Raw genomic sequence first — 17,568 nt, 5'->3', positions numbered from 1 at the left:
GGGCGGCCTCTTCGTGGTGATCTGCTTGGAGAAGAAGAAGAAGAAGAAGAACTCGAATCAGACGATGGATCTGATGGCGAACGTCTTCCTCCATTACCGCGTCCACTTCCTCCTCCGCCTCCTCCTCCACCACCACTCCCTCCTCCGTTTCCTCCGCCTGGGGGAGTCAGACCATTTCCTCCCCCCTGGCCTCCTGACGGGATATGCCCAACAGTTCCTGAAGGCGGCGGTGTTGGTGGTCCATTTGCATGGGATGTTTTTTCTAGCCTTTTACTTCGTCTACGGCCAGTAGATGGTGGCGATCTACCACGACGGGAGGATCTCGCTCGCCGGGGCGAAGGTGACCTTGTACGTCTACCTTTCTCTTTTCTATGCTTCTTGTGAGTTGGCCCTTTAGATCCGCCAAGGGATAAATTCGTCCGTGGACGCCTGGGTACATTGGACCCACCAAGATTCAACCGCGGACCCCCCGATCCGCCAGGAAGGGTCGTATCATTTCTTTGACTTCCTTCGGCGCCATCAGGAAATAACTCACGATTGATGTGCTGTTCACCAGCCGACGTTGTGGTGGTGATCATAGAATCCGTATTGTGAGCTTGGAGGAATGAAGAACTCAAGGCGCCTGGTCCAAAGTTTAACAAGGGCTGGGATGATACAGTCGACGTGGACGCCATGCTCCAGTGTGGAGGTATAGTCATGAACGACCGCAGGCGATTCCCTGTCTCGGCTCCAAACCGCTCACCAATGGGTTGTGCACACATGCTGATGAAAGCATTAGGATTCATACTACTTTCAACGTGTGTTGCAGGAGCAGTTGTGTCTGTGCGACCAGCACTAGATGGTGTAACTAATGGCGTTTCGATCCCTGAAGAGGGATTCTGATCTCCTGTCGTCATAGTTTCTTATTGTGAACGAAAAACCCTTTGTTTGATTAAGGATTCCACCTTCACCGCACCAATGTTAACAAGTGGAGAAATTCCGGTCAACGTTCGTCCCTGTGGGGGCGTCGTTGGGTTCGACGGGGGGAAGCTCCGATGCCAAAGTCAGTAAGGTGTTTCAAGGAAAACAAACTGAATTGACAAGGATAGTGATAAAAAAGTGTACCTCGATAGCCTAAGGGATTGGGCTATATATAGCTGGGAAGTTGTAACCTTTAGGTAGCTAGAAAGTCACCATTAATGCCTCATTAATGGCAGTTACAGGTTATCTTTAACCTGACGGTTAGCTAATTGATAGCTCATTAATGATCTTTTATGGCCGAGTCGGCGGCCAGCCGTTATAGAGGCGAATGGAGAGATTCGCCTTGTTGGTCCGCCAGCGGATCTCTCAGAGCTGGTCTATAGAGATCCGCCCGTCAGCTCCCTTTTGAGAATCACTACGCGGCGTACGTAGAGGTGAATATCCCTTTTGGTCCTTGGGTAAGATCTCAATGTTATCATATACTATGTAAAAATAATAATATAAATTATTTAGGATATAAAAACATACATATTTTAATATTATTTACATTAATATCCTTAAAAAGATAACAAATTTATCAATAAAATAATATTTATAACAAAATGTGTCAAAATAAAATAAAATTAATATTCTTAAAAATACATTCGATAGTTTAAGGGTTTTTTTTAGTTTTTAGTTTTTTAATATTTTATTTAAAATTAAAAAAAATGACATAAAATTTAAGGGACAATTTTTTAAAATGGCCGCTTGGAACCAGCTAGAAGCCGTCTAGATCCGCCTAGAACCATTTGAGAGGAGGCCAAAAATCGATCAACCGATTTATGCCGCCTGACTAGTGGACGGTGTTCTAAAAATTCCCGCCTAGACGTCGTCTTGGCCGATTTTTAGAACACTGATTAAACTGCAAAACAATTAACATAAGTATATAAATTTTACATACATTAGACTAATAATAATGTTTTATATAAAATTAAGAAAATTAAATTACACACTTTTAAATTGGAAGGAATAGTGAAGAATGTAGTAGTAAAGAGTGTAGAATTTTTTTTATTGTAAAAAGGTGTAAATATTTTTTTTGTTAGGAATGTCAAAGTTACTATTGGATTAAATTTAACGTATATTTTCATTATAAATTTTAAATTATGAAATTGTTAAAATAATTAAATTATTAAGAAGTTGGTGAGGTTGTTAATAATTTTCGCATTGATGGTTGGTTTAGTTTACTGAAACTTGACTAGAAAATGAAAAATGAAGAACGTAGCAATGCATGAAATTTGAGTGGCCGGGTTGGGCCGGAGTTAGCGGATTTTTATTTAAAAATGGTAAGTCTAAATCAGCTTAGCTCAACCCGTTGTTAATTTAGGTAGGCTGGATTCAGGTTCAAAAATTAAATTCCAAACACAATCTATATAAACCCACCTAAATATATATTTATAATTTTTAATAATAAAATATAAAAAAAAATTATACTCAAAAATAAATATTAATATATAAATTTATTAACTAATATGAATAGGTGGACCGGATAGGATCGGTCCGTGCTATTTTTATAAATCCCAAGCCCACTAAAAAAATAGACGAGCTTTAGTGGATATGGGTCGGGCTGGGCCTACTGATAATTTTTCATATCCAAGCCCAGTCCAGGAAACACAGGTCTGGACGGGCCTGACGGATACATGGCTAGGTCTAATTTGAGTGGAGCTCAAAGAAATATGGATTTTAGCTTTGTATGAAAATTGCAAAAATTTCATATTGATTGTACGCGGATTGCAGAAAGACGAACTTGCGTTCAGGTAGGGATGACAACGAATACACTACCCGTAGATACTCGGGACTATCTGTACCCTATATAAAAGGATATGAGATGGGTATGAGTTTAAAAAATTTACCGTGATAGGTATGTCATATGTATGAGAATATCCCTAGAATAATTGTTATCTGGTACCCGCCATATATTTAACTTTCATCTATTGTCTTTTACCATTAAGTTAATCTGTTTTTTTTTTATTAAGGTTGATTTAGAATTTATTAATTTGGAATATTTGTTAAATTTTTAGATGAATGGTTTATGAATTGTTTATTAAATTTACCTTGTGTTAAATTTGTAATATTTTTGTTTTATCTATTGATCCTTAACGGGTAAGGGTACCCTCGATTTAAATTGGACGTGTATGAGATTCATGAAATATCGCCTAGGGTAATAGGACGGATAAGTAAAAAATAAACGAGTAATTCACTACCTGCAAATACAGTGATGAATACAGGATTGGTCGGTTGCGGGCCCAATTTTACAGCTACATGTGTAAAAAAGATTGCTAAATTAAACTCGCTCAATTTTTGTTCATATATATACAAGTTATCATCAGAGTGGTTCAAAACCAATTTTTACGTACTACTGTAGAACTTCTCAAAATTAAGCTAGATTTAGACTACAAAAGTAAGCTTGAGACGCTTTGAACAAAGTTAGAGAAATCTATCGCTTATTATATCTTAGTCAAGTTGGATTTTGTAATTAAATATAAACTCAATGAGTTAATTAACCACTCCGAAACTTAATTTGTCGAAAATAGAGAGCCAAAACCGTCCATAGTAAGGGTAGTTTCAACGGTCGGGGGCCCAAAACCATCCATTGTAGGGGGTGATTCCATTGGCCAGAGGAGCCTGACCCCTCCAGAGCCCCTCTATATTCGCCCCTGCGCGGGTACCTTACCTGTTGTCATCCTTATTCAGGGGTAAATTGATTTTGGGCCGCTTTGTAAAAAATGATTGAATTTTGGGTCGGGTCTATACCATTAACCCTCATACCAACATAAAAGACCAATTTGATCTTTAGAGTCTATTTGGTATTGTCGTAATGTAATATAATGTAATCAAAGCTATAATTAATAGAATGGAATAATGATTTCATATCATGTTTGGTTGATAAATTAAAAAAATTGACGAAACTACATTACAATACTTATGTTTGCTTAGTTGTGATAAAAATTTATTTACATAATTAAAATCAACAAAAAAAACATGACAACTTGAAAAACGTGAAATTAGTATAGTTTTTCGTGTTCTTATCAAAAAATTACATTTTTCTCGTTTTCCATTTTCATTGTTTTTTCTATTTTCTCATTTTCCTATTTTTTCCATTTTTCGCAGTTTGTGTTTTGTTTTTTTTTTTGCTTTTTTTTTCATTTTTAGTTTTTCACGTTTATCTTTTATTTTTTGCATTTTTTAGAATGATTAAATGAGTGGTTAAACAAAATTTTAATATGCAACCAAACACGGTAACGAACTTTCAATGTAATTGACATTCCATTACAAATGTCATCTTACTAAACAGACCCTTACTTCGTAAATAATCACATAAAGATATCCAGTTCAATGATCTATTTTTATATATATATAAAAAAGTTCAACAATCTATACATTATATTCAATAGGGGGTTGACATATCGAAAGATGATAATTGTTGTTCACTGTTTGTTATTTATTTCTAGTAATAGATAGCTTTTTTTCAAAAGAATAACTATCTATAATTGTTTTTAGATCCTACCAAAACACTCTATATACTATAGTATAGATATTGTATGAAGTAAAATAACAAAAGAAAGTAGAGAAAAACACCAAGGTGATCCCAGTGGCCAGAGGAGTCTGGGCACTCCAGACCCCCTCTGTAGACTGTATTCACCCATGCGCTGATATCTTACCTATTACTATCCTTATTCAGGGGTAAATTGATTTTAGGCTACTTTGTAAAAAAATGATTGAATTTTGTACCGTGTCTATACCCTAATATTAATTTGGAGTAAATTAACCCTCATACCAACATAAAAGACGAATTTGACCCATAGAGTATTTAGTATAACTGTAATGCAATATAATGCAAGTAAAGCTATAATTAATGGAATGGAAGAACGGTCAAAAGTCAATAGACTTTTTTTTCCTAAAATACTCATATGCCACGTTACTAAGTTAACAGATTCCATCCACTTGTCTTGATTTTGGTAATAACGATAATCACAAGATTGTGTTTGAAAAAATAATACCACAAATACCATCTGCAAATCGGCGATAACACATGATATGTATATGTAATTAACCCTAAAACCTAAGATATGAACGGTCAATTTCTAACACGATAATAGGATGTATAAAGATAATAGGATTTATAAAGATAACCCACCTGATATACTTATTGTTTTATCAATATCATAATAATCATATGAAATATATATACCATATAACGCGATAATTTATTAAGTAACACACCTAACTGCACACGAGCTTCACAATCTTCCTCATAGTTCCTCATTGTTGCCTGTTGTACATCTCATGCATGCTCGAGCTTGACGTTAAACCTCGATTTCGTTTCCCTAGACTCCAAACCCTCTTATTAGGATTGAGATTGTGAATAAACTGATCAAAGGTCTTGAGCTTGAAAATCAGTGATGAAACCGGAATAACTGCCAGGAAGAAAAATGAACTGTCAATTTCTAACACGATAATAGGATTTATAAAGATAACCCACCGCACACGATTACCATTTTTCTAATATCATATATAATCATATGAAATATATATATCACATAACATGATGATTTATTCTGACATTCGTATGTTAAGTAACATACCTAGCTGCACACGAGCTTCACAATCTTCCTCGTTGTTGCCTGTTGTACATCTCGTGCACGCTCAAGCTTGACGTTAAACCTTGATTTCGTTTCCCTAGACTCCGGCAACCTCTTATTAGGCTTAAGCTTGTGAATAAACTGATCAAAGGTCTTGATCTTGAAAATCAGCAATGAAACCGAAAGAACTGCCAGGAAGAGAAATGAGCACCACACGGAATGACTGCCAGGAAACACGATAATAATAGGATTTATAAAGATAACCCACCTGACACAATTATCATTTTTTTAATACCATATACAATCATATGAAATATACGTATCACATAACACGATAATCTATTTTGACATTCCTATGTTAAGTAACACACCTAGCTACAGACTAGCTTCGCAATCTTCCTCGTAGTTCCTCGTTGTTGCCTGTTGTACATTTTGTGCACGCTTGAGCTTGACGTTAAACCTCGATTTCGTTTCCCTAGACTCCAAAACCTCTTATTACGATTGGCTAGCGAATAAACTGACCAAAGGTCTTGATCTTGAAAATCAGCAATGAAACCAGGATAACTGTCAGGAAGAGAAATGAGCAACACAGATTAATGCACAATTTTGAGCTTAAAATATGTTATAAAAATATATAAACATGTTATCAACACTTGATAAGTTAAAATAAAACCAAAATATAGCAAGTAAGAAACAATAATACGACGATTTTACGTAACATAATTGTTAGTGAATAAGTCAATGTAAGCACGTCTAAAGCTGTTGTGATAGCTAGATGGCTGCTGGTACGGTCTCTATGTTTGCTTAATTATAGGAGTAATTTTAGGGAGAACCTTGTATAAATATGTGTATTCATCTTAAGTTTAATACACTCATGTAATTCATGTAGGCTCTTACACTCGTTTGGGCCCCTCAACTAAAACTTCAAAGTCAATTAGGACCTTAAACTATCAAAATCATCAATTAGATCTTTAAGCTAAGCAAAGATCATCAATTGATAATGATCTCTGCATAGCTCAAAATGAGTTTGAGGAAGAAAGTCTGAAACTGTTCAACCGAATAATTTTCGATAAGGACTTAATTGATGATTTTTGCTTAGTTCAGAGACCAATTGATAATTTTAATAATTTAAAGTTCTAATTGATTTTGAAGTTTTAGTTCGAAGAGCCATTTGGATGTCATGTACCACTGATTCACAAAAGAATGATCACATGAACATGTAAAATGCAATATTTTGATTCAAATCCAACTGTAAATTGTACATATCACATTTGATTTCAAATGTCATTCCGGTCAACTTGTTTATAAAAATTTATAAGAATATTGGCACAACATAAAAGATAGTTGATTATGGACACTTCTCTTTAGTAGTGTTATGCGTTCCGTTTCCATATCCATGTTCGTGTTTGTTTCAAGGATATTTTATGAAAGTTATGTTTTAAAAATAACATTTCCGGTGTCCGTTTTTGTGTTCGTATCCGTATAACATAGCATATGATGATATGAAGATTTTAAGACAAACGTAAAATGCATCAACTGAGGCTAAAATTTGTGTTCATTTTCTTTCAACAAAAGTACTAAATTTCACATTTGATTTCAACAATGTCATTCCGACTAATTTATGTACAAAAATTCACCCGAATATTAAACGCGGCACAAAAGATAATTGACTATATATCAATTAAGTTCCATGTTAGATTTTTACATCTGATGTGGCAGATATGTGGCTGCCATGTGTGCGCGACACCTTAAGCCACAAATTTCTTTTTTGAAAAATGACACCTTTATCCGACGTGACACTTATTTAACATATAGTCAACGTTAACATTCCGGTAAGTGTTTGCCGAAAAATTGGTAGGAATAAGCTGAAGTTCAGTGATCTTTTGAAAGAAAATGAGTTCAGTGATCTTTGTGTGAAATAACATCATACTTAGTGACCATCGGTGCAATTTATCGATCAGAATAGAAATATCATGATTAAAAAGTAAAAATGAATAAAAAAAAAATAAGTTACATGTTTGGAGGTCTGATAGACTTGCCAGTATGCTTGAAGTAGCCACCTTGCAAGTATCTATAGAAGAGAAATTGACAATTTAATAACTAATATAAGTTAACCAAAGCATTTCACAGATTGAACAAATACATAAAAACAAGGTTTAAAGCACTATTAGCCTTTACCTATTCAAAATGTTTGGAGGTCTTTTCTCCGATCTATTATTTCGTAACATTTGTCATCTGATCTATCCAAAATGTTGATCTTTGTCTCTTGATCTATTTTGGAAACATTTGCCCCGACATATCAAAATTGATAAAATCTCAACCAATGTGATGATAAGTTAACTGTTTTTGTTAAATATTTAACATTTCCATCAAATTTTTATGGATCGGATTTCTGTTAGATAATTTAAGGTTTTAACAGACGTTTAATTTACCATCCACATTGATTGAGATTTCACCAATTTTGATAAGGAAGCAAATGTTATCAAATAATAGGTCAGTGTGCAAAGACTAACATTTTGGATAGATCGGGGGGCAAAAGTTACCAAATAATAAATCAGGGAAAACCAGCCTTTCGGATAAATCAAGGGGCTATATTGCTTTAAGCCTAAAAATAAGGTATTAGCAAAAGCAATTCAAACACCTGCAACAGATACAGTTGGAGTTCTTGGGTTCAAAAAACCATCTTCATGAAAAATAAGGGTAATATACATCCATAACCCCTAAAATATAACACTTTGAGTATTAACATTATGACCCGTAAACTTTATTTCTTGATATAAAAAAGTTTAAACTTTACATTTTGTAACATTAAAGTCCAAATCAACAAAATCCTATTAAAAAAAATAACGAAATAATGATCTGGACAAATTTGACTATATCATTGACTCTTTTGTTATCCATTTCACAAAAATTATAGTCAAATACCTATTTTACCCTTATCACATTAACGGATTTTTGTTGTCAAAAATGAAGTTTAGGAGTCATAGTGTTAGTAGTATTATAGTTTAAGGGCAAAGAATGTAATTTACCTTGAAAAATAAAATAAAAGAAGTAATTCATTATTTCGTACCATAGACGTTTGATCAGTTTGTTTACTCAAATTCTTTGTTCAGAAATTGCACCTTCCTGGCTTTTAGAATACCAGAGAGAAACTTGTGCGTGTCACTATAATTAATAAAAGAAACAACATAGTACAACAATCCTGAAACCAAAACGAATATTTCCTTGCTCGTGGTTCGGAGCGAGTTTGAGTACCATTTTGAAGCTTGATTCGTAAATGAGCTGAGCTTGAGTACATCAAAACTCAACTCGAAAGCTCGAGAGCAGGTTCGGTTATAGGTTCGTGAACATACTCGATTACAATGTTCATGAATAGTCTCGTGAGCAAACTTGGTTCAATTATTTTTTTAATAGTAGTATTTCTATAAACGGGAAATATAAAACTACTTAATTTTTTGTGTTAAAGAAATTTCAAATGAGATTGAAATCCTATCTTCGACTTCAATTCTTCATTTTAAACAGAATTAATGTGGTGTTCACCAGCTTTACTTATGAACATAATTAATGAGTTGTTCGCGAGGAAAATTCGTGAACAAATAAATGAGTTGCTCGTTAATTCAGTTCATCAATTTTGCTCGCGAACAACTCAACAATTATGTTCATTTCAAATTTCTTTAACACAAAACTACATAGTTTAAAACCTATAAAACTAAAATTTCACCCAAAATTATGTAGTTTTACATTTCACTCTTTATATAAGTACTATTATTTAAAAAATAATCGAACCAAGCTTGCTTATGAGCTTATTCATGAACATTATAATAGAGCTTATTCATGAACTTGTCATGAATCTATAACCGAACCACCTCGCGAGCTTTCGAGTTGAGTTAAAAGCTTATGAGCGGCTCGGCTCATTTACAGCCCTTAACCCTAAATAAATAGGATACACTCATAATGAACATGTAAGTATTTTAAGACGACTTGAGTTCCTCGCAATTTTTTCTATCAAAAGCACTAAATCAAACCCTTGTTTTAATGAAAATCTTAAACAAAAATAGCATGACCACAAAATTAAAATAATAATACTAATCATAACAATAAACAAATTAAAAACAGTAGAATATTTTTAAAAAAAAAAAAAAAAAAAAAAAAAACAGTAGAATATTTACATGTTTGGAGGTCAGATAGACTTGCCAATTTACTTGAAGTAGCCAGCCTCCAAGCATCTGTAGAAGATAAAATTACAACTTAATTTTCACCAAAGCATTTTACAGATTGAAAAATACATAGGGGTTATAATCGAGCTGAGCCGAGGAGAACTTTGCCAGCTCATGCTTGGCAGAAAGTTAATGAGCACGAGCCGAGCTTCGAGCTCAAAATCTTGTTGGAGCTCAGGCTCATTAAGAAAATTAACTGTTAGTGAGTTGCTCTCAAGCAGTTCATTTATTTTGTTCCACGAGCAAAACTCGTGAGTAGCTCGTTAACTCTATTCATGAACTTTGCTTGCGAACAACTCATTAATTATGTCCATAAGCAAGCTCAAGAGCAAAGCTCGTGAACAAAACTACGTAGTTTTACATTTTCCCTTTATAAAATAATAGAAATATTATTATTAAATAAATAATCGAACCGAGGTTGCTCACGAACTTGTTCATGAACATTTGTTTATGAGCTTATTCACGAACTAATAGCCCTGCTTGCGAGCTTTCGAGCCGAGTTTCGCCGTGCTCAAACTCGACTCCATTACAAATTTAGCCTCAAAATCGTGCTCAAGCGTGCTACTCGGTTCATTTACAACCCTACATAGAAGCAATGTATTAACAAAAGTAATTCACAACATAGCTCGTCACACCTGCAGGAAATACAGATGTGACTTCTCGGGTTCACAGAGCCATTAAAACAAGAGTAATGCATTATTTAGTACCTATGAATCTTTGTTTGATCAGTTCTGAAGTTTGAGTTCGATCAGCACATATCATCTACTCAAGTTCTCCGTTACCAAATTGTACCTTCCTGGCTTTCAGAATACCGCGTTTTAAAACAGACTTCGTGAAATCATCAGGCAGTTTCCTCTTCAAGGATATCAGATCAAGAAGGTTCACAACTCCATGGATATCTCCCCTGTTACAGCATCCAGAGAGAAGAGCTGTGTATGTCACTGTATCCGGTTCAAGTCCTCTCTCAATCATTTCATCAAAAATTCCCATCGCCTCTTGAATATTATCAGCCTTAGAATGTGCATCAATAAAAACTGTATAACATATGACATCAGGTCTGATTTCCAGTTTTTCCATTTCTGTCCGAACAGCTGACCGATCAAAACTGTACGAATCTGCCTGTTTTAGATGACCATCAAGCAAAACCGTAAAAGTAACTATATCCGGTTTGATACCTCTTTTCCTCATATCATTGAAAAGCTTTAAAGCTTCTGGCAAAAAATTCAATCTGCAGTAACTATTTATCATTATTGTGTAGGTAATGACATCCGGAATCCACCCTCTCCTAATTAAAATGTCAAAAACTAATTGTGCTTTTTTCATATCTCGAGTTTGACACAAAGTACTAATGATTTTTCCGCACATAGCGTTGCTAAGTTCCAAATTCAATACTGTCCCAACGAACATCATGATTCGATCATCATCACCTTCATTGCAGAGGTTTTTCAGAAGATTATTGAAGCAACTTTTCTTAACTATAAGTCCTTGTCCCAAAAGTTTAAATACGAGTTTGAAAGCATCTGCAGTATGGTTGGCTTTACAGTACCCATTAATCATGGCAGAATAACTATCTAAACTATCATCCCCTAAACGACTTAAATATGCTTCGGCTTCTTTTACTTTGCCTCCTATACATAAACTTTCAATTATCACATTGTGTGTAACAGCATTAGGTTTCAAATTCAGTATCTCCATATCACTCAACAGGTCAAGTGCCTCGGCTGCAAGGCCTTCTCTACATAATCCGCTAGCAAGTATGTTGCAAGTGACAATATCGGGCTCAAGTCCCGTTTCTGTCATTTCCTTAAAAACCCTGAAGGCATCATTCAGTTTTCCTTGGCAACAGTACCCATTAATCAAGGTTGTATAATGTATAACATCCATATCCATTTGCTTGGATTTCATTTCATCTAGAAATTCTACAGCTTCTTCTAGTTTCCCAAGTTTGCACAAAGCATCAACTACAATGTTGTAAGAAACTCCATCTAAAGATACACCCAAGTCTTTAAAATATTGAAATTTGTTCACTACTTTGGCATGCATCCCCAATTCACATAAGCAGTTAAGAGTCAAGCTAACAATCACACAATTTATTTTGATACCCTTTGACCTCATATCGTCGAGGAGAGTATCAACTCTTAGCAAATTATGAACCCTGCAAAACCCACGAATCAAAGCACCATAGCAACGCATATCAGGAACTATCCCTTCTTTTTCCATATCAAGCAAGACATTATGAGCCTCATCTACTTTCTTTTCACCACAAAAGCCACGGATTACAACACTATAAGCATAGATATCAATGGGAATACCAGCAATTCTCCAAGACTGAAGCACCTGATATCCGAATTCCGACTTCTGATTCGCGCATAGTCCTTCTATAAAAGCAGTGTAAGCAAAAGGGCTAGGGGTAACACCAGCTTCCTCCATATCCTTAAACACATCAACAGCCTCTTCTAAATTCCCCATTATAGATAGTGCCTTTATCACAATGGCATAGGTATAATCATTGGGGATTAAGCCCAATCTCTTGAACACTTTATATACAGCCATAGACATATCCGATTTCCCACTCTGAATCAGTCTATTTAGGAGAAAATTAAAAGTGAAAATATGGGGCAAGGAACCACTCCTTGCTTTTCTATGCAAAAAATCAATAGCCTCATCAAACATACCAGCAGCAACATAGGATTTAACCAAAGCATCATAAACTCTAAACATAAACAAAGAGTGTTTCTCAGTGTCAGCAACAAACTCATTATCAGCAATAGCATCAATCAAATCAGAGATATAAATGGAAGCATCTTTATCTTTATCATTGCAAGAAACAAAAACAAAATCCAAAAAAATTGAATGGAGTTTCTTATGCAAACCCGAATGACAGAGGATTCTAATAATAGCAGCGTAACTCAAAACATCATACTGGAAACCAAAGTCCTTCAATTCGCAAAAGAAGGAGAAAGCTCGAATTGGTTGCTGCTTAAGCTCGTACAAAGCTTCCACAACCTCGGATGAATTCAATTGGCGTTGCTGTTGCTGTTGCTTGTAAAGTTGGGGCTGCTCATTATCGCTGTCGCTAGTGGTGGAATTGTTAATGGAGTGGGCAAGTGAGGTTGAGAGCGATTTGGGTGTGAAATTAGAGGTCAAAAGCTTTCTGGTAAAGTGAAAGACTGACCTAGAAATGGAATATGATACCCGCATATTCTGTGAGAGCTTCTCATTGGAGACGAAGAAGCGAAGCAGGGGGCGGCGGGCGGCAATTGCAGTTTTGCAGAGAGAGAGAGGAAAGAAAGCTCCAATGGCGGCTGGAAAGAGGGATTTATATTTTTGCCTCAAAATTTCGGTGTTTTGCAAGTTACGTCACGATAATTTGAATTCAGGTGTAAAAAGACAATTTTGCCCCTCAAGATTATGGAAAATTACCAATTTTAGTTTTATACTTTTACCGCACGACATGGCCTAAAACTAGTTGATGGGTTGGGTCGGATTTTACGACCTAATCAAGGTTTAAACTGCCTTGTTTAAACCTAGCCAGTTCGTATTATATTTGGGTAAATTACACCTATGAGCATTGAACTTCAATTCTTAATGGTATGGCTACTGAATTTTATTCTTTTTCACATCAGTGTAGGGATGTTCAAAAACCGAACCGGACCGAAATAACCGACCGAACCGATGAATTTCGGTTTTTCGGTTCGGTTTTCGGTCTATTAGGTTCGGTTTTGGTTTTATTGTTTATAATATTTTGATAATTTCGGTCGGTTCGGTTTTTAAATTAAAATTACCGAATTAACCGAACAGACCGAAATAAATTAAATATAATTAGAAATTAGATTTATTATATAATTGGTGTATGTCGTTTATTGTTCTAAGTTATATTTGATTTGGTCTATTTAATGTTTGTCTACCAATTTAGTACAATTGTACACTAATTCATATTTAGAATTAAGATTGATTTCATTTTTATGTAAAATTTATTTTTTTTTTCTTTCAATCCAAAAAGAAAAATAAAAATAAAAATAGTTGTATATAAGTAAATACCCAACAACATCATTAACGGTGTAATATTAACTTTATATAAAAATAATTGTTAATGAATTTTTTTTAAGGTAAAGCAACCGAACCAACTGAAATAATTCGGTCGGTTCGGTTTGGTTATTTATTATTATTTGGTTTGGTTTGGTTTTTATTTTTGAGGCTATTCGATTTTTGGTTATTTTGGTTCGGTTCGGTTTTCAGACCGAACCGACCGATGAACACCTCTACATCAGTGGTCATTGAACTTTAACTAAGGCCATGTTTATTACTTAATTTTAGTAACAATCAGTTCAGTTCAGTTCAGTTCAGTTCAGTAGTAATCAGTTCAGTTCAGTTCAGTTCCGTTCAGTATTCAGTTTCAGTATTCAATAATTTATCATTATTTATTATAATTATTATATATTATTATTATTTATATATAATTTATTATTATTATCATTATTTATTTATAATTTCAGCAATTTATTATAATTATTATAATTTATTATATATTAATTTATCTATTTTCATTATAATTATATTTATATATAATTTATGCTTTGTCATTATATATATTATCATTATTTATTATAATTATAATTATTTGGTGCAACTTATTTGCAAATTTTGCGAAAAGTAAATAAATATTATATTAATACGTTTACATTACAATGCTCTAAAAAATTAACTGGCTCAACTACATTTTAATTGTATAAACATATGCCAACTTGCTCAACCACGGATATATTTTTACTATCCGCTAACAAATTTCTTTCAACCATTAAATTCACTAATTTTATGAACATATCTCTATTAAGTCGTAGCTGCTCTTTACACGACATAGGAGTTTCATTCAACAACCTATGCATGTTTATTTAATAATATGTTTATTTATTATTGATATTATTTTTTTTGGTAGAAATATTATTATTATTATTATTATTATAAGCTTATTAATGTCCAATATTATCATTAAATTATTTTAAAGTCTAATATCATCATTATTGTTACGTTCGATTAAATTCGGTTAAGTTCGGTATCATTCAGTTAAGTTCAGTAGCATTCAGTTAAATTCAGTTCAGTTCAGTATTCAGTATCATTCAGTTCAGTTCAGTTCAGTTTTTTTCAGTGATAAAGAACAGAGCCTAATTCCTCAAAATGACATGTAAAGACCTCAAAATGAAAATATTCAAGAATTAAAGTTGTTTAGAACGATATTTACCATGAAACCATATTTTTTATTTTTCAAAATCACATTTTTTGGAGCTTTCTCTCTCTACAAATTCACTCTCTCTCCTAACCAAAAAACACCCAAATGACCTCAAAACAAAAATTTTCAAGAATTAAAGTTCCTTAGAATATCATCAACTCTTCGAATTTTTTATTTTGAGGCCGGCAACGGTCGTTTTGAGACGTTGAGTAACCACCGGTATTAAAAAGTGTATGATCAATGGTCATACTGTTAAGAATTGAAGTTCAGTGACCACAATATTAAATGAGCAAGTGAATTTGCTCATTTACCGTTAGATATAGACTTATTAAATCTAAACCTCGAGATGCTTTGAATCTCCACCTTAGGATTCTAATAAGCCTAGATCTAACGGTGAATGAGCAAATTCTACATGCTTATTAAGGTGCATGTGATCAATACTGGTTTATACAGGAATTTTCACATGCACCTTAATGAGCAAGTGAATTTGCTCATTTACCGTTAGATATAGGCTTATTAAATCTAAACCTCGAGATGCTTTGAATCTCCACCTTAGGATTCTAATAAGCCTAGATCTAACGGTGAATGAGTAAATTCTACATACTTATTAAGGTGCATGTGATCAATACTGTATATTTATATAGGTAAATTATAAAATTAGAAGTATTATATTTATATAGGTAAATTATAAAATTAGAAGTATTATATTTATATAGGTAAATTATAAAATTGTTCTAATCCAAAGGTTGGTTTATATATTTAAATTTATTGCATTTATTTATACACTTTAAAAAGTTAAATTTCTCTAAATATCTTTAGTATATATATTATGATGTAACATATTTTGTGTGGAACTTAATTTGTGTAGAGACAATTGTGGAGCAATTTTTTCTGCATTTCGATTTTTGCTGCGATTTTGTGCAATTACGGTTAGTGTTATGTTAGAAAATTATTTAGGATGTATTTACGTGTTTGAATGTTAGAAATCCTTTTATTTTAGTTGGAAGATAATATTGCAGTTTCTGCAATCCTTTCACAGTGGAAGCAACTACGAATTGAATTACTTTCGCATTTACTTTTATTACGAAGGGATTGCATGAACTGCGAAGACATTTATCTTCACAGTTTTATCATATGTTTCACAGTTGAAGTATTTTAAGTTTATTTTATTCCGCAGTGCTAAGCAGTTTATAAATGCGAATTAGTTTTTTTTCATGTTTCCCTCATTCTTTCTTTCCGACCTTTACATTGAATTGCACAAAAAAAAAACGTATTAAAAATCCCGCCAAAATCACTCTGCAGTTGTCTCCATACAAAATATTTAAGTGAAAGTATAATACTAAGAGTATTTCGGAAAAGTTAACTTTGAAAATGTCTAATTTGATAAGAGGTGTTGCAATGGGTCTTAATATATAAAGAGATCTCTCAATTGAGTCAGTTTTATAATTTGTCATGTATTATATTGGATTCCAACAAATAAAGTACTAAAATAGTATCAAAATTTTGGAGAGAAAAAATTTAGCTGCCACGTATAAAACAATACAATTTTTTAGTCTCAATGTTTGTCAAACAATATTTGTCAAATAACACAAGGGCGGAGCTAGGGAGGGTCACGGAGGGTCGGCCAACCCTCCGGGGAAAACCCCAGGGTAGGGTGCTCCACCACTGTTAAGTGCAGAAATCGTTATTTGCGGAACAAGATGAGTGATGAATTTCTCACAGATTGTCTATTGTGTTACGTTGAGAAACGAATTTTTATCGGTATAGAAAATGAACTGATTGTGAAAAAATTTCAAAATATGACATCGCGAAGGGGTAAATTGCCACCTGTTAGGCATTAGTTTTCTTATTATAGGTAAAAAAAACTATGTACTCACATTTTATGATTCAATTTACATTTTGTAATGTTTTTTATTTTTTATTAATATGTTTAAGTACTATTGAATTTTTTTTTTCTTACATGGTCAAGCCCCTCGAGCTTAGAGTCATGGCTCCGCACTGAACACAATTAAAAATTTTACTAACAAAAATTACCACATCGGATGAATGTGTTGTTAACCCTACAGTTTGAATTCTCAAACTCGTACACAAATTGTAAATGGTGGAAGCAATGGCGTTGTAGTCTAGGTGTACGACATATTTATCGAATGTGTTAATTTCTGTTAACGAAACATTTAATTACGTCATTTGATAAATATACTGAAATTATACTGTTTTACACATGAGCTAAATTAATTCTCGTACAAAAATTGAAGCTATTTTGTTATTTTATCTTTATTTGTATTGAAAAAATAAATAAAAAATTAAAATGAAATTATTATTATGGTTGTGAAAAAAAACAATGAACTATAGTTTAATTAATTAATTCAACAAACTCAACTAATATAATTTTAAATACATTCAAAAATATTTAATAAGATAATAAAAAGTAAAATCTAGGTAAAAAAAAATATGAAATATATATAATATACAACTGCTAGACTGAACTGGGCTTTGAAGGTAAATTCAAAGTCCAACTCATTTTAGGTGCCGTCTAAACTGGACC

The 17,568-nt window shown here is 33.4% G+C and overlaps 1 protein-coding gene across 13 annotated transcripts; it reads right to left on the bottom strand.

Annotated features, from left to right (window-relative positions):
* Positions 1-5,095: 5,095 nt before the first annotated feature.
* On the bottom strand, positions 5,096-13,106 carry LOC136232646 (pentatricopeptide repeat-containing protein At2g26790, mitochondrial-like). 13 transcript variants are annotated; one of them, XM_066021918.1, is made up of 9 exons: positions 10,504-13,106; positions 10,210-10,378; positions 9,749-9,805; positions 8,650-8,744; positions 7,758-8,220; positions 7,594-7,650; positions 5,951-6,143; positions 5,583-5,847; positions 5,096-5,414 (listed from the first exon to the last, which is right to left on the bottom strand). In XM_066021918.1, the coding sequence occupies exon 1, from the start codon at positions 12,995-12,997 to the stop codon at positions 10,559-10,561; it is 2,439 nt and encodes an 812-aa protein (XP_065877990.1). In that variant the 5' UTR covers positions 12,998-13,106; the 3' UTR covers positions 5,096-5,414; positions 5,583-5,847; positions 5,951-6,143; positions 7,594-7,650; positions 7,758-8,220; positions 8,650-8,744; positions 9,749-9,805; positions 10,210-10,378; positions 10,504-10,558. The 13 variants fall into 13 exon arrangements, with proteins under 13 accessions (XP_065877990.1, XP_065877989.1, XP_065877994.1 ...); XM_066021917.1 differs by having other exon boundaries at positions 10,227-10,378; XM_066021922.1 differs by having other exon boundaries at positions 7,619-7,650; positions 10,227-10,378.
* Positions 13,107-17,568: the final 4,462 nt, after the last annotated feature.

Source organism: Euphorbia lathyris, chromosome 6 (assembly GCF_963576675.1).
Source record: "Euphorbia lathyris chromosome 6, ddEupLath1.1, whole genome shotgun sequence".
Lineage (NCBI taxonomy): Eukaryota > Viridiplantae > Streptophyta > Magnoliopsida > Malpighiales > Euphorbiaceae > Euphorbia > Euphorbia lathyris.
Note: the sequence above shows the minus strand (reverse complement) of the source record. Positions and strands in the feature narration are given on the sequence as shown.

Excerpts from the sequence above, each read along its gene's own strand:
- LOC136232646 (XM_066021918.1), bottom strand. The coding sequence starts at position 12,997 with ATGCGGGTATCATATTCCATTTCTAGGTCAGTCTTTCACTTTACCAGA.